The 19,000-nt window shown below is 35.8% G+C and overlaps 1 protein-coding gene across 1 annotated transcript in view; it reads right to left on the bottom strand.

Annotated features, from left to right (window-relative positions):
- The window catches only part of cdh6 (cadherin 6), a 40,584-nt gene extending 22,636 nt beyond the window's left edge, over positions 1 to 17,948 (bottom strand). Inside the window, exons 1-2 of the mRNA XM_073848219.1 lie at positions 17,829 to 17,948; positions 1,241 to 1,577 (exon numbers count right to left, since the gene is read on the bottom strand). Of these exons, the coding sequence (XP_073704320.1) occupies positions 1,241 to 1,453 (213 nt within the window). The 5' untranslated portion in view covers positions 1,454 to 1,577; positions 17,829 to 17,948. The remainder of the gene's footprint in view (positions 1 to 1,240; positions 1,578 to 17,828) is intronic.
- Between the last annotated feature and the right edge of the window lie 1,052 nt (positions 17,949 to 19,000).

The raw sequence follows: 19,000 nt of genomic DNA, 5'->3' as shown, positions 1-19,000 counted from the left end.
TTGTCCAAATGAAGTTCTTATCAATGCATATTACTAATCAAAAATTAAGTTTTGATATATGCACAGTAGGACGTTTACAAAATATCTATATATCAAAATATAGAATATAAAAAATATATAAAATGTATCATTTTGACCCATACAATGTATTTTTGGTTATTGCTACAAATATATCCGTGCAACTTAAGACTGGTTTTGTGGTCCAGGGTCATATGCTAATCTGGTGCTCAAGTAATATTTTTTTTTTATTATTAACAATAATGAATTGTGCTGGTTAATATTTTTGTAGAAAATTTAATACTTTTTTCCAGGATTCTTTAATGAATAGAAAGTACAAAAGCAACAGCATTATAAAATCTTGTATGTACTAATTGTCAGGTTTTTTAAATTTAATGTATCTTTGATGAATAAAAGTATTAATTTCTGTCAAAATAAAAATGTTACTTACCCCAAACATTTTGAACTTTATTGTATATTTAGGCGTGCATAATATATGTGTACTATTTTGGTTATTGGCCCTTTTTTATTTGTACTGGTATGTTGCTGTTTTTTTCTTTTTTTATGAAATGCTCATTTTGCCTGTTTTTATATTTTGATTACATTTGCCATCATCTAATCTTTAATAAAAATGAATAATTTAATAACACTGTAAAATGTAATCTTAACGTAACACTTTCATATTGTACATAAAGTTTAGCTTTAAAATGAAAATTACGATCAACTTATCTATAAACGTCAGATTTTTAATACTGGTGCAATTTTTCATTTGTATATTGAAGATTGCGTCAGTTTTTTTCACTAATGTGATGCTTCTTGAGCCCCTCTTGTTTTGTTTTTTAATAGAATTATTTGATGAATTAACAGATTAAACCGATGACCTTATATTTTTGGTACTGTAAACTCTGAGTTGAGTCGCCTACCAGCTGAGGGCCCCAGTTTGAGATCTTCTGCTATAAGCAACAGTACCAAGCTGTTATATTTTATTCTAATCTTTGATCCTCAGCAGCTCTGAGCTTCAGATGAAGTGTGAGGTACCAGGGAGGTCAGATTTCACCCTGCTCCTTATCTCAAATCCAGCAGGCTCTCCGCTGGAGATCCCTACATATGACATAGCCAGAGTTTTGATCATTCTCTGCTTATTAACCTCAGAAGACAGGAGTGATGAAACCAAATCTATCGACTCCATCCGCATTACTCCAGCATTGCTCATACCCTGGAAAAGAAAAAGCCCATCTCATACCTTGCCGATGTACTGGTGCTCCGATCCTGTGTATTCCTCTTGCAGAAAAAACTGTTTCCACATCCATCCTCTTTTTGAACGTCTGAGCAAGTCTTTGTCTTGGCGTCCTTCAATTTCTTTGGTTTTCCTTCGAACTGGCCCTCTTGAAAGGGCAACTGCATTCGCACTCTGGTGTGCACATGCCCACAGAAGAAGTACAATCCAAGTCCTCATCTTTTCCGCTCTTAGGGTGTCTTACAGGGGGATAATGATCCTATCTGCCAAAGTTACAGAGCTCTGCAGTGCAGGCAGCAGCCACCCTCATAGTCCTTCCTGCTGCCAGCGAGCCACACAGTACCTGTAATAAGAGAGAGAAAGGAATTGAAAAACAATCAGTTATTGGGTGAAGTCTCCAAGTGCTATCCCAAGGCTGCTGGCAATGCTCCCCTTCCTAATTAAAGGCAACTTGAGCTCCTGTATCATACGACAGCCATCCCCTTATTAAAAACATCTTTGAAACATTCTCCATAAGACACCAATTCCACTGCAAGTTTTGTGACCGAGGCTCTGATATCTATATAATTGGCGTCCCACATTCATGAAGTATAAAACCAGAGACCATTCAAAGTGCTGCAGCCATCACTATAAAAGGCAGAAAGGCTTTTTTTCCCCACCTAGCCATTAACCTCTGACTCTTAAAATACTGCAAAGAGGGCCAATGGGCAAGCTCTGGCAAATCTGTAATCAATGAATCAATACGCATGCTCTCTAAATGCCCCGCTTTAAAGATCTAAACACTCGCAGCGCTATTGAATTCAGCCGCCCCTCAAAAAAAAAAAAAAACAACAACAACCAGTGCGTGTTGGGTTTTATCAGCATGCGCGGTCACAATAGCCTGCTGGCTCCGAACTGACCTGCTGGAATGACAGTCTGAGAGACAAAAGCATCCTGCCACCACATAATAATCAGCAATCAGCACGTTTCCTGTTTCCACATCAATCTGCGGCTTTGTCTGCGACCGAACGCCTGCCCTCGCTCCCTCTCGCACTTTATCAAGCAGATTGCAAATGTGATTGCGCAAAGTGGCGAAGGGGAGACGCGGGCCTCTCAATGAATCGCGTTTAAGTACCTCTGGTTTTTTGATTTACAATAATGCTTGCGACATTCGCGCACCTCTCTCCGTCGACGTAGAAATGCATCAGGTCAACATCGCCCTTCATCCGGGAAGAGCGACTGTTGAGGGCCAGCGATTCACATGGAAATGCACAATTGCAATGCCGAATTGACTTTGGTAGTTCCTGTGCGTGACTTAAATGGTGCCGCTGTTCCCTAATAGCGCTTTCCATTAGCTCCATTATGTTCTGCTTTATGAATTGGCCTAATTGAATTAGGTAACAATAGATAGCGCGGGATATTGATTTGCTGTCAAAGTCAATGAGCTAGAAATTATCATGGGAGCTCTACGTATGTATAAATAAAAGTGTGCATGATTCCATCTGTGTAGTTTAGTACAAACGGGAAAGCGAAATGGGAAATGTGGGCGCTGTTGTGTCCAACAATTGTGGTTTATGGATGCTGCTCTTTAATGAATTTCAGCCACCCAAAACTCCTGGGCAAAGAGCGCGGGCTCCTGGAGCACATTAGTCAAACTCAGGCAGCCATTTTGCTCAGCTCTGTGACCTGGCAAATCCCTTGACACAGTCCTGCCGGGGGAACTCAGCTGGATCTAAAGCGGTTTTGTTACATGGTGTGTCAGAGTGAACAGACACAGTTTCCAGCACAAAATGTCTGCTCGTTCATTTACAAGTCCATCCTGCTGAGAGGGAGATGGATAGTGAAGGATGAAAATTCCCCTGCTGTCCTTAAATATAAGCACAAACCTTGGAAAACTCAATGGGACGCTATGGTTTCACACAGCACTTCATTTTACGGGCTCACTGTTGTGTCATTTTGATACATGCTGATCCACAGCTACGGACTCTTTATGTCAGTTTTGCACTGTGAAAGTCATGATTGAGTACCCTAAAAGGATAATTCAGACGAAAATGAAAAAAAAATCTGTCATCATTTATAGTTCCAAACCTAGGAAAAGCAAACAAATAATAACTGTGAAAACTTCAACTAAATAATATTTAGTTTTAGTTTCTGTTGCAGCACGTTCTTAAACTCTCAAACACACCATTATCATAACGTTAAGGTGCCACTCGAGGGTGATAATACAAATGTCTATTAACCTCATTCTGCATGACTGACTTTCTTCTGTAAAATGCAAAAGAAGATAATTTTGAAGAAGAAAAAAATTAATGTTAGACACCAATGATCCTTACAATCCCAGAAGAAATAGTCAATGATATAAAGTTAATTAATATTTGCTTCACTTGAGGAGTGTGTGGCAATCATATAATTTTCACACTGGAGCATTTAAAAAGTATATATTTTTCTTATTTTGTAACTTTAAAAAAAGGTTATAAGATTTTAAATGAGAACTTTACTTTGCATTGGAGTGACCTCCATTTTAAAGCATGGTGAAAGTAAGACTTATTTTTATATAGATTTTAAAATGAAACAGAGGAGAACATTAGTGTGTTATGTTCTGAGATTTAGAAAATGTTCTGTTACCACCAACTAGTTATTTTATTATCCTTATAAGATGAATATGATCAAACTCAAAATAAAACTTTTTGTTCATTACAATATAAACTGATTTTTGCAAACATCACAGATAAAGGTTAATAGTTCATCCAAAAATGAAAATTCTGTCAATAATTACCCTCATGTCGTTCCAAACCTGTAAGACCTTCGTTCATCTTGAGAAAAAGTATTCTCAAGTAATCTTGTAGTTTCCTAAAATTATGGTTGAACCACTTATGTCACATTGACCAGAAGGCTTGCGGATTTCTTAAAAAAAATCTTAATTTGTGTTCGAACAACATGAGGGTGAGTAATTAATGACAGAGTGTTAATTTTTGGGTCAACTATCTCTTTAACCAAAGGTTCAGTGTGTAACTTTGTAGTCACTAAAATGCAACTGCAAAAATAATGACAGTCTTCACAAACATTCTCCCTGTCAGTGATTGGTCAAAAACCAAATAGTCCCACCCCAAACTCACACCATTGGCTGAGCCACTGTTGCTGTGTCAGGTTGGTGTGGAAGCTCTAACAACCAATGTTTTGAAACCACCCTAGACCACAGCGTTTCTGTTGAATAAATTACACACATCAACTTTAAACTGACTCTGTTACACTAGCATGTTTACATTTTTCATGTTTCAATTAATGCAACGATAAAGTAATTAACTCACCGGGTGTCTGCCATAAACAGGGCCACAGTTGTCTGCTATCCAAAACACAGACAAAACAAATTAACCTCAATGGCACCTCACTTGCGTCTGCCTGAACGTTATCTGCTGTTATTTTCAGATCAGGCAATTTACCATGCAGCCTGACCTTGAGACATCAGATGTCCTATTTTTATTTTTTTGGTTTTGTTTGTCTTTTTCTTTCAAAGACACAGTCCCCTCGGAAACCCTTTGGGGACGCGAGCGAGGCGGGGGCTGACAGGTGAGGGAGGAAGAGGTAGACCGGCGACACCTGTGGAGGACGCGGGGAGTCGGTCAGGCGGCAGGAAGCGGGAGAGCGAAGCGAGAGAGAGGCGGGGCCTCGAGCGCGGCCCTCGCTGAAAGCTCTGCCACACTGCAGACAGCCACAGCAGCCCTGATAAGTCCCACAGGGGCAATTAGGAGTGAGAGAAGGAGAATGTCAGCCACGGGCAGCGAGGAGGGAGGCGACAGGTAACAAGTCTTGCTGCAGGAACACAGACCAGCAGAGCAGAGAGAAACAGAGCTAGCTAATGCCACACACTGTCTCCGGGCTCTCTATTAAAATGAATAAGGCACCGGACCACCACCCATTAACTAGAAAGACTAGACGCCACGGCTCTTAAATAGGTCATTCTTGTTTGCATAGCCAAGGTACATGATATAGCGTCTCATGATAGTGATAGCATAAATGTTTGATTTTTCAGAGCTGTGTGACTCTCGTAGGTATTTATTTATTTTTATTTTTTGCCTCGGCTTAGAAATTCTCATGTAGCTTCTGGCTACATCACATCTTAGTGAAAACACTAAGAGAAAACTCTCCAGCTAGTACTCATCTCACTCGAGCAAATGGTAGGAGACATGTGCCATGTTTGATTGCGGTTCTCTTCCTACCGCTGAGCAACAGTGCATGAGAGGCAAAGTCGAGATCAGGTGAACACAAATTCAGTCAGGGTGGCACACTTAAACAGATTCGAGCTCCTCTTCGGTCCGTTCAGTGCACTTGCCTGCCAAGCAGCGTATCCGTGTCATTCCCCAGGGCATGGTGGGTAATCGATATATATTGATTTGTCTGTTTGGGGGGAAAAGGGCTGTCTAGACAGCTGGGTTTTCGAATGCTAAGGTATCACTTATCCTGCAACACTCTAGCTCGGCTGTAAGCGATGATTGATTTATTCATTTTAGACATACGTTTTCTCCCATATCTGACCTACCCTACATTTTGCCAGGCTATTTATACACATCACTCGAGGTTTAAAAGCAATAACACATTTACCTGACGGCAAAAAGGCTAAGATGTGGAATAAATCGGTGATGAGAAGGTAAATACTGTGCTGTTTTTGCAACTGACAATATCGCAATAGCAGAATATCACATTACAGCACACAATCGATTGATATACTGTTCTTATGATCAATAGAGAGGGATTATTTTAATGTTAAGAATTAAGTATCCAATAACTGAAATTCAAAACTACATCTGAATTATTGTTTTACTTCTGCTATTTGGCACAGTTGAACTTAAACGACAATAGCAACATATGCCTTATTATTTTTTATCATTAGCATCATTAGTAGTAGTAGTAGTAGTAATGATGCTAAAAATATGATAAATTGTAATTCATATAATTTTGCTATATTTATATAAGTATATGCATGAATATTTAAATAATAATAATAACAGTGAATGTAATAATAATTAAAAAGACATGATGATAAAACATTATTATATATTTGCTATAATAATAGATTATATTATTATTGCTATGATAATACAGTGTATTATTTATATTTATTAATTAATTAATATATATATGTAATGTAATAAATATTAAAAAGACAATGTAAAAATATTATTATTAGTTATTATTATAATGATAAAATAGAATGCATATTATTGTTATAATAGTACATTTTATTATGTATATTTATTAATAACACAATATTATAACAATAAAATATAATTTATATAATTTTGCTATCAAGTATATAAATTTATATTAATAATAACAATAAAATATAATTCATATACATGTAATAGCACAATTATATATTATATATATATACATTTTAATAATAATGATAAAAATAATGAATGTGATACTAATAACATTAAACATATATAATAATAAAATATTAGTTATTATTATAATAAAATATAATGCATATTATTGCTATAATAATGCATCATGTAATATTAATAATATTATGTATATTTATTGTTAATAAAATATTATAATATTTATTAATAATAATAACAATAAAATATAATTATAAATATTCACTTTTTTCAAAATCAATATTTATTATTATAAATAATTTATAATATTACATAAATACTCATATATAGTAGCATTATAATTGTGGCAGAAAAAAAATATATTTTTTTTCTTCCTCCAGTATTTTAAATGGTGATAATAATAATGTTACAAAAATATAATGATAAAATGCTGTTAATTATTATTACAATGATAAAATATATAGCATATTATAACTATAATAATACATTTTATTGTTCATATTTATTATTATAAACTATTTACATTTTTGCACTATAATTTGTGTATAATCTTATTTTGAAGCTACAGCATTTTGAGAATAAATTGCTGTTATTTGAAAAAAAAAAAGATTAATTATTCAAATAATACATAAAATGTCATTACCTACTGTTGGGTGCTATTCAGTAGAGACTTGCCAAATAGACTTGCCATTGTTAAAGAACTCCTATATGATTAAGTCAAAAAGTATGAAAAGTATGAATATCATTCAAAACCGATTATTCCTACACATAAAAGGAGTCACTTGTTAAGACACAGCACACGCGGCATGTGACTAAATTGCTGGAAGTACTTAACCAATAGGGTTACCAAACCATAGACTTAATCCTCAAGCCCCGACCCTACAAGACACGAGCGTCCCTCGACCCTCCGCCATAATCTCCCCGGCAACATGTGCGCCTTAATCTGAACAGTAGGAGATAATGGATTCAAATGTTGGAGGTCTTTTTTTGCTCAATGGGACGGCCATGTGCACACCAACACAATTAGTGTCAGGGAGCGCTGCCCGTACCAGATGGGTCCTCTTAATTACGTAACGAGAGAGGCCATAATGTGATCTGGAAGCAATGTTGTGCCACTGACTTCGAATCTGCTTTTCCTGGTCGGCCATAATGACGGTGAAAGCGTGTGTTTTTGCCGCACAAATTGCCTGGAGCAGACCGCTCTGTGTGCTGAATTAAAGCAATTTAGCCAAACCTGCTAAAATCAAATGTTCCTCAAATCCCCATTTAGCCGCATAGCATTCATTTGCTCACGAGAGCGTCGCGTGATAGACTGCAGCTTGCCCTTCTTTTGTCGATTCGCGCAGACTGTTCAAATAGATAGCACAAAACACCTGTTAACCTTTGTGGCAGTGTGGCCCTAGCGTTTGCGGCGGAGCTGGAAAGGTTTCCCTGTAATCCCATAACAGCATTGTGGGGTGTTTGTTTAGGGTTCCCCTCACGAGGCACAAGAGAAGCCGTGGGAACCGCAGTTTTACGGCCTGTGTAAAGAGCTCCGCGGGAGCCTACGAGACAGCAGCCTCCCTTCAGCATTGTGATTCAGCTCTGGAATGCAGCTCCCATTGCAATGCAAATGCCTCCGCGTCTGGTTGTTTTGTGTGCGCGCGCGTTTACGTGCGTGCTTGTTTACTTGTCACTTCCACGACTGACAAATACGCAAATCACAAACACTGTGCTAATAGAGTTTGCAGAGGGTGTCAAAGTCAAACAGACTCTTTCTCGTATCATAGTTGATATTTATTGCGTGTTCCACCCTGAAGGCCCTTTTACAACTTGACAATGCCATTAACTCATCCTCAGACTCGCAACATCTTGTAAGTGTGGCACCTTTACCTTGGTAAACACCAGAGTGTTCCAGACAGCCTGTGACGTGGTTGTTTAACCCCCAGACTACGTTTCAATTTACGGCCGGGATTTACATGAAGGTATCTAAATGGAACCGTTCCTGGCTTAGGTCGTAATTCATTGTGTTGTTTTATGCCTCTAACCCTTGCTTTGTAGAAGAAGCCTTAAAGACAGGATTTTACAATCAGGGTAACAATGCTTCCATTTCAAAAGGTCACACCAAGTCATCTTGATTGCAATCACAACAAACTCTGACATTTGATTCGGCTCCTTTGTTGATATTATAGTTCAGGCCCCTCACGACAAGGAAAGAAAAAATATATATCTACTGAAATAATCGATAATGACATTTATTGACATTAACAAGCACAGCAATACAATTTCAAATCCCAACGCTCTGTGACCACAAATAAATAAACCCTGTGAGCAGCAACTACAAAATTTTTCGTATTAAAAGCCACCGTATATGCCAAAGGCAAACAGAGAGCAAAGGTTAAATGCTGTTGATTAAAACTGACTTCTTTTGGTCTTTATTTTCTTTCTTTGGACTTGGCTATAAAATGGCGGAAAAACTCTATCGACCCAAGATTTTTTTGCACTGATAGGAAAAGCCAATATATATTATGGTTTGGACAATAAACAACAAAAATCTGCAACAGTTTGTTTAAAAAAAAAAAAATCAAAATGAAAAATCAAAATAGATCTTTTTAATGCTACAAGTGAATTTATTAATCTTGTATATTACAATGAATACCAAAAAGATTTGTTAAGATCACATTTAACGGTTTTATCAAAATATTTGCATTTTTAAACATTACGTGAGTGTTAAATGATGGCAAAGACGATCTTATAATATAATATATAATAATATATAATATGTTTGAGAATTAAGCATGCACAATTAATTAGAAAAAAAAACTGATAAATGTCTGATATTAAAATTCTATATAATTCTATATAGTTTGTCCAAATTACAAACTAAAGTTAAAATAATTTTTAGTTTATTATTACTGTCTTGAGTATTGCAATGAACATGGAAAGTGGATATACAAAGTAATATTTGCTAAAAATGTACTTAATATAAACACCAAAATGCTACAATAGTTTGTCTAAATAAATGAAAAATAAAAATCAATTGTTTTAATGCTAAAGTGAATGTATTAATATTATATATTACAATGAATACGAAAAATAGATTTTTAAGATTTGCTAAAAAAAAAAAATCACATTTAACAATTTTAGCAAAGTATTAAAGATTAACTTTAAATTAGTGTTAAATTATGGCAAAGATATCTTATAATAAATAAGTTTGAGAAATCAGTATGCACAATTAATTATAAAAAATTAACTGATAAATGTCTAATATTAAAATTGTATATAGTTTGTCTAAATTACTTGTCTAAAAAGTAAAATCATTTTAGATGAGTTTATTAATACTGTCTTGAGTATTATAATGGACATAAAATGTGGATATACAAAGTAACATTTGCTAAAAATGCAATTAATATAAACAACAGAAATGCTACAGTAGTTGGTCTAAATATATTTCAAATAAAAATCAATCGTTTTAATGCTACAAGTAAATGTATTATTATTGCATATTACTGTGAATCAGTGTTGTTTTCGTCAACGATGACGATGACGAAATAATTTCGTTGACGCCACTTTTTTTCATGACGATAACGAGACGATGACGAGATAAAAATGGCTCGTTGATGACTAAAACATGACGAGACGTGTGTGAGTTTTCGTTGACGAGACGAGAATAGACGAAAATGTTAGTGGGTGGTCCGTCAGACATTTAAAATGCATGACATTTCTGCTTATTGTGCATGCCAATTAAAACTTAAAAAGTATCTGACGCTATGGCAAGCCGTTTTAGCATTAAATACTCTTTGCTATACTAGTATGGCAAGCCGTTTTAGCATTCCATCCTTGTTTGTCTTTTATGTTCTAAAACATTCCTTCATTATTGTAATTATTGGTGAAAATAGTTGATCCGGAAGCTCACATTGTGTTGAACTATAGATCTGCTATTTTCAGAACTTATAAGTGACACTACCCAACAGCAAAATACTTACTGACCTACATTAATTTGTTAAAAGACTACTTTTTTCCCTTTTTTTGACTAAAACTAGACTAAAACCTTTTTGACTTTTCGTCGACTAAAACTAGACTAAAACCTTTTTGACTTTTCGTCGACTAAAATTAGACTAAAACTATCACATATAGAAGTGACTAAAATTTGACTAAAACTAAGAAGCATTTTAGTTCAAAAGACTAAGACTAAGACTAAATCTAAGATGGTTGTCAAAAACAACACTGCTGTGAATACAAACAAATATTTTTAAGATTTTGTAAAAAAAACATCTAACAGTTTTAGCAAAATATTATTTTTGACTAATATTATTTTTAAAGATTAACATTAAATGAGTGTTCAATTATGGCAAATATGATCTTATAATGAATAATTTTGAGAGTTCAGCATGCACAATTAATATTAATTAATATCGCCCTATCGTCAGCCTGAGAGATCGCCGATACACGATACTATCGTGCTAATTTAATTAATTATCTATGTACTAAATTCCTTATTCGTTTTGTAAAGGTAGACTTTCTTTTGGCATATGATTAAGTTGTGCGTGTGCAGAGCGCTGACTGTAATTCTGCCGGAGTTGTTCAAGTTACTTTCGGTTTCATTCTCCGTCAGTGAGTGAGTTGTAAATGTGCGTGCCAGAATGTAAATGAATGAATCTTTCTTTACCCGTCATATTGCGATAATGTTACCGCTGTATGTCTGACCGTTATCATCAGGTGATGTTGTAGTTCAGTTCATATTGAATGCGGAGAAGAGATGCGCGTGTAATTCACGTGCGTATGTTTAGCGCCATCTGATCGCATCGTAATTCTAATTAACGCCTATAGACGTTACTGAGAAGACTGTTTATGTTTACTATATACAGACTGATTATGATACATCGTAATTAATTCAGCCTGAACCAGGTTTTACTACCTCTGTTATCCTAATGACTGCAATGCTAATATAATATAACACTCCCTTTAGAATCTACCACCGTACTGCACGAGGTGCGTTAAGGCGCTGTGGCCTCTCTATGCGTGTGTTTATACCGCGGCAAGTTTCTGAAGCATCCTAGAACAGACTCTCTGTGCTGCATTGCTAATGTTAAGTTCTTTGTTGACGGATAATAATAATAATCGTCTAACTATCGTCAAAGGCATCAGCAACAGGCGATATCTCTGACTATCGTCGATACACGATACTATCGTCTATCGGCACAACCCTATTGTCTAAATTATATAAAGAAAACTAAAATAATTTTAATTGAGTTTATTAATACTGTCTTGAGTATTATAATAAACATGAAAACTGGATATACAATTTGCTAAAGATTAACTTAAAATGAGATAAAATTATGCCAAATGTAATAAACATGGAAAAATATGAGAATAAGCATGAATGAGCATGTACAATTAAATATTCAATATTAATTGATAACAAAAAAAAAAAAATCACTAATTTAAAAAAGCCAATAACTGATTAAGTACCAAAATATTGTGCATACCTACTTCTATTACAAAAGAATGTTGTTTATTCCCTTTTCATACTGCATCTAATTCAGCATTTAATACATCACCCGTACAGTAATCTGTATGTGGTTTGTATTTCTTGCTCTTTGCTCTTGGGGTTTGTGCCCTTTCTGTGACCACATTCTGACTGTGTCGTCTTCCAGGTAATAACTATTTGCTTTTGGGCCATGCTGCTTGTATGATAGTTTGTTTTTCCAAGGGTAAATATATCAGTATCGCTGTTTCAGTGCGAGATGTCACCGGCGGAAAATAGCCAGGCTAGATTGTCTGACCAATCTAGGTTTGAGACAAGCGTGATTCCTCAACAGAATGGACATTTTCGGCGCTGGTGTAATACATATCACACACGTCCAGGGCAGGTTGGAAAATTGGAGAGCTGTACACTTTCTGCCTCATTTTGGACTGACTCGTACGTAATAGGAGAAAGCAATCAATTGAAAGAACCATGACAACTGAGAGGAACATTAATGACATTAGGCCTATTATTGTGCCTGAAAGTGGACTACATGATTGGATGCTGCCTGCGCAGATAGCCAATTTTTGACAACCCGGCTCTGGTGAGTAATTAGGTGCCGCCACATTTTGTGGACACAGTTTCAACTTCCAAAGGGAGGAAGCTCCTCAGTTATGCAAATCTAGACTGTATTACAAGAGGCTATGCTGAAGGAGATACATGAGCGCTAGAGTTCAATGGGCTGTATTTCAAACACCAGCCACCAGATAATTAGCCACACGCAAATTTACATGCAACTGGGACTTGTTCTCTCCTCGTCTAACATGGTGGACATCTGGAGACAGTTAGAGATGTCTTATATACGACTATAAAAAATTGATCCGGAGGACTCGTGTAGCCCTGCGTACATGGGTGGAGAACTCGGCTTCGACATGTACCAGCCAGAGCAGATCACATCAGCGGAGACAGCCGAGCTGAGCAAGTCACTGCAAACATGAATCAAAAGTCACTTCAAACTCAAAAAATTTGAGAAGGATTTCCGATTAAAGCTTCTCCAGTCTCGCAAAAACAGATTCACTTTACAACACTTTACAATAAGGTTCCATAATTTAATGCATTGACTAACATGAAAAAAAAACAAAACAATGAACAATACATTTATTACATTGTATTAATGTTTGTTAAATAGTTGTTCATTGTTAGTTCATGTTAATTCACAGTGCATTAACTAATGTTAACAAGCACAACTTCTGATTTTAACAATACATTAGTGATTAGTGAATGTTGAAATTAAATGCAGTATGTTAAATAATGAACCTTATTGTAAACTGTTGTTCACCATTTTAATAGTAAATGACTGTAAAAGCTATAGTAAAAAAAAAAATCTGTTAATTGGATAACAATAAGTTACCTTACTCCACAGTAAGTAGTACGGTAATACATTTCTTGTAATTTTACAGAAAAATAATCATAAAAGTACAGTTTTCAGAAGTGAAAAACATTCAAAACGATGTATTTTCATTTAAATAACCATGTTTCTTAGGTCCTTTTTGCATTTTTTTAAGTTTCATGTGTGCTACTGTCACATATTCCCCATTTTGGATTATTACGTTAAAGTTTTGGTTTAGTTTTCCTGTTCTTGCCATTTGTGCTCAGTTACATGTACTTTTTGAAACTTTGGTTAATAAACTAAACTTTGACACTGTACTCCGTCTATATATTAGTATTTACCTCAACTTGTAGAAAAAGTTATTTTGATTCATCATGTGGCTTTCAACTTACCAAACTGACGGTGGTTGTCAGTATATTACAAAAGTAAATTCAAATTTTAATATTTTTTAATAGTAACACTATTTAAATTATGCAATATAAAGTTTTTTAGGCCACACTTTAGTTTTGGAACCAATTCTCGCTATTAACTAATTATTAACTCTGACTCGTTAATAGTTGTTAAGTTTAAATATAGGTCAAGCAGAATAAGCACTTTATAAGTACTAATTAAAAGCCAATATGATAGTAATATGCACGCTAATAAGCAACTAGTTAATAGTGAGTATTGGTAAGTGTTACTGTTTTTACTTTCAAAATATTTTGGTATACTAATACTATTTAAATTATTGAAATACTATGTGTTTTAGGTCACACATTAGTTTGGGAACCAATTCTCACTATTAACTAACTATTAACTATGACTTTTGCCTTAGTAAACTCCTAATTTGTTCAAGTATTGGAGATTCAAAATAGGGTCATGCAGAATAAGGAATTACTATGTGCTTTATAAGTACTAATAAACAGCCAATATGATATAATATGCATGCTAATAAGCAACTAGTTAATAGTGAGTTTTGTCTCTAAAGTGTTTTACTTTTAATTTAAGTCAGATCTGTATAACATATAGCACTGCCACCATATTTCACAGTTTTATGAAGCAGAATCTCACCATCAATGACTAAAGGATTCAAAAGCACCACAAATGTTTGATTCAAACCACACCCCACCTTTTTGAATAACTGTACAGACTCAGAAGACTCGGATTTGACCTGAAGTTTGCTTAATTCACCAGGGTCACAGTGATTAAGACTGAAGGGAGTCACAGGTCAAAGCAGTCATGTGCTGCCTGAATAAATCATCTTACATAAACGCAGCCGTGGCAGGACCGCCAGCATGGTGTCTCTGTCATCAGCATTCTTATTTCACACTGCACTCGGCACAAAGAGAGCAAGCGATCCTTATTTATTCTAAAGCACCAGCATGAATGGTAGAAATATTCATTGTGCATAGCGAATTCCGTTTCAAGTTTGTTTTTCATCATCAATGCTATTTTTTCCCCCCAAATTCCCTCCAACTCGCACTCTCTGTGATCTGCTCTGTCATCTTACACACTGACTGATGTGAGGAGCATGCTATGGAGGACGTCCAGAGCTTTCATACACCAAGGCTATTTCCTATAGGGACGTGTGGATGGAAGAAAATAACAACACCCTGCTGTAAGATGTAAACTTATTATCATAGACAGAAACCGAGGAGAACGCATTTTCCTTTTTCCATTTAAAGATTCACTTGAGACGCCGTCTCATTCATTCGCCTCCCTCCATCCCCATCTCTACGAATTAGTAAACAACAAGAACGAACACGAACAAGGCAGGAAACTGAAAACAGATAGCGGACGATGAATTGGTAAAGAAAATCAATCGCCTCGTATTGGACTAAAGCGGGTGTAGATAAACACTGTTCTATTGATTTTGGAAGTGTTCTACACATCAGAACAGCAAATTACCCATATCTTGGAAAAATAGGCTTAAACTCCAGTCACGCTTTTCTCGATCATGTTATTTTGCAGTTCAATTGTCTGAAAGTGCCTAATTTTTGCCGATTTTTATGAGCGGCTCCCATTATTGAGGTAAAAGCAAGATGGAGCTCCATAAATCACTCTTGGGTGAAATTAATCACGTGCATGTGCTAATCAATGTTATCCTGCTTCATCTCCTGCGAGCAAACACAGCTTTTGCTGGGCCATTGTCATGTCAGGTGACAGATAGCTCTGATCTAATTATCATACAGAGCCTACTGAAACATTTGCATACAGGCATCCTCTCAAACTCTCAAACTTTGACTAGAACTGTCAAAGTGGGAAACTTTTGATAAAAAAGGACAGTCTATTGTTTGCCAAAACATCATATTTTAAAATCTGTTTGTTTGCACGTAACACAACAACTATGACAACTGCCATTAAAATGCTTTTTTTTTTTTGTTTGGTGTTTTTAAATAAATAAAAAACCTCTCAGACAGCCTCTCAGATTTAATTAAAATGCCCACGATAAAAACAACAAACACGCACGTAATTCTCCATTCAATTGTGATGTGGCTTGTTGTCAAAGAATTTCAGCAAGCCAAAGGTCATGAGGCCTTACTATCATGTAGACTTTGGCAAAGTAGACTACTCTGAACCCAAACAGAATTGCAAGTATTTTCTAACCCTTTGATTATTAGGTGAAACATTTCTCAATATGCTAACATATAGATGAAAAGTTTTTGGCAGGCACCAACATTTCCTTCCATTATCTTTTGGAAAATCCACATTTACCGTTAGTAATAATGTATGAGGGTACTGTGAGTCAATGAATGCCCAACTGTTCAGAATCCATAGAGAACCACATTAAGTGTTATTCCTTTAAAAAGAAGAACTGAAAATTGCATATCTTTGCATCCGATATGCTATTAACTAACATCAACTTGAATAAACCCATCTATCAGTTTCCTTATCATTTGTGAAAAAGAAGAATCTGTTTGTTGCGTATATGGCCTAAAATCCAATCAAAGTCCAAGAAGAACACTACAGACAATCCATATACCGAAGAACAAAGTTGCTTAACCAATATTTGCCAGTCTAAGATATATTACAATGTGTCAAACCCAGCAATTTACAGGATTAAAAACGGCATTGCCACCAAGACAGGAAAGAACAAACATTAATATCTTTTTGTACTCATATACCAAAATAATATCACAGACAAATTAAAATACCATCTCACACAATTTAGAAACACTTGCAGCATTTGTGGTTCTTCCTCAGACTAAAATCTGAAGGAGAAGTCCTGAATTTATGAATAATTTACATAATGTAGAACAACTTTAATCAATCCACCCAGAAATCTACAGGTGCCTGACATAAAAGGGCTCAAACAGAGCTACAGTCTGAACATGTTCCTAGAGCTTTTGATCACTGAATTTCCATGACTTCTCCATTACTTTTTCAGTCATCCTTGATTACTGGATAAGACTTTTTAAAATAATTGTATAAAGCCTGTACTCACAAAGAATGGTGTCTAGCCATTTTCTTTTAAAATATTTAATTGATTTTTTTTTTTTTTACGTAACTATAGAAAATATATATGTATGTTTAAGATTTTATTATCTTGTATGACTCTTTTCAGATCTGGTCCACAAATATTAAAGGTAACATCTCAGTTTTAACAGGCCTGACACTAAAATACAGTGAACGCTGTATTTAAGGTTTAACACGGAGAGTTTCTGTCATATAACCTCTGATATAACAAGTACAAGTAAAAAAAAAAAAGCTGTTGCATATGCTGAAAAATACAATTCTTCTTCAATGTTATGCTGTAAAAAGGCCTTGAAATGTAAATAACTAAGGACACTCTGCCCTACTCCACACAACAGATGGACAGTGAGCACACTGAATAAAATGTCAGCCCACTAAAACAGAAAAATTAAGTTGAATTGCTACCTTAAATTGTTAAGCAAAACCATCACATCATAACCTGCAGTGATGCAGATTTTGCACTTTCCACTCTTTTGAATTCAATTACTGATGAAGACAATTAATCCGAAACCATAAAAACACTATTGAAAAGTTATTATTGTAGCAAGTCATAGATGGAAACAAATACGAAAACATTTTAGCAGCAGGTTTTGGAGCTTAAATGCCAACTATAAGAGATTTTATTAGGATTTGAATTCGAATATTTACGTTTAAGCATTAAAACAAGAATAAACAACACTATCGCGTACAGTATTACAAAGAGCCATATAAAACTCACGCGTTCAGAAAAACAGAAAACTGCGTACATAAAACCATAAACATTAAACAGGTAGCAATAACACCATACGAATGTTTTGCTATGATAAATAGCTATTCTTAATAGTTTAAGAAAGTATCCGGGCCAATTTTGACAGCCATCCTCCAAGCGCATCCACCAAAGTCAGTCTACGGCATAAGCGCAGGCTGTAGGGGTCAAATGCCGCTTGCGTATTCAATGCAGATCTGTTTAATTAAACGCAAGTCTAGTTAATTTTCCCCACTCACCTCAATGCTGAGGAGTCGAGAGTAGTCCTGCTTTCGATGTGTATCCGCTGAGCGCTGTGAAGACACTGTAACGTTACTGTGTGGACTCCCTGTCTCTCTCTCTCCACTCCCCTGTGCGCAGCATCACCGCTTGCTCGCTCTCTCTCTCCCTCTCTCTCTCTCTGAAATGTCGTACGGTCTAAGCGACAGAGCCGCTGATTGGCTGTCACTCGTAGCGCGGTGACTGAGAGGGATCATGAACATTAAGGGATGCGAAAGTAGTTTGAAAATTAAGCCTGCGTTATGTGATATCGTCGCGTCTGTTCAGATATTTGGGTCACTACTATTAACTCTCTACTTTGATTTAGTTTATCATTAATCTATTTTTGGCTGTGGAGGAAAAAGGCAAAGGCAGAGGCAGATTTAAATAAACAAACAATCGACTAAACTTGTGTCTATGTGGCTTTTAAAGGGATACTTCACCCCATTCATGTTATTTTAAACCTGTATGGATGTCTTTCTTTTCTGAGGAGCTTAAAAAGGCAGAATATTATGGACTGACAGCCTAGTCATCATCCACTTTCATCTTTTTTTTCTATACAATGACTGAAGCTGTCATTTTTACATCTCCTTTTGTGTTCCACTGAAGAAAGAAGAAAGTCGTATGGATTTGGAACAACGTGAGGATGAAGTAGGCCCACATGACAGGGCTTTCTTTTTTGGGTGAACTATCCCTTTAAGTCTTCAGAATCCTGAACATGTTATGCGAGATGGAGAACAAGTTTTTAGTTCATTTTTCAAAGACTCTGCCTTGGTGTCATACATCTGTTGACCCAGTGTAGCTGTTGTGGGCATGAAGCCTACCATTTCACACTGAAGTTTTGCTGTCCATATATTTTTCTGCTGAGAATCAAAACCCCCTCAAGACCCCCGCCTGACTTCTTTTGCACTGTGATGCTTTAGCACTTTTCTGACTAGTGATAAAAGAATTACTGATGTGTGATCTCTGGTTATAGAAACAGCTGAACAGTTAGACTCCACAAAAAGGGAAATGCATCAGGCCGCCTACATCAGAAGCAATTTAGCTGTTATGTTTTTGTCCTTCTTGCATTTAATAGAGCTCTAAATGAAAATTCGGGAGGACCATGTTTTCTACTCCCTGTCAGTCATAAGAATATATAAACAGATGCTCA

Source organism: Garra rufa, chromosome 10, assembly GCF_049309525.1.
Source record: "Garra rufa chromosome 10, GarRuf1.0, whole genome shotgun sequence".
NCBI lineage: Eukaryota > Metazoa > Chordata > Actinopteri > Cypriniformes > Cyprinidae > Garra > Garra rufa.
Note: the sequence above shows the minus strand (reverse complement) of the source record. Positions and strands in the feature narration are given on the sequence as shown.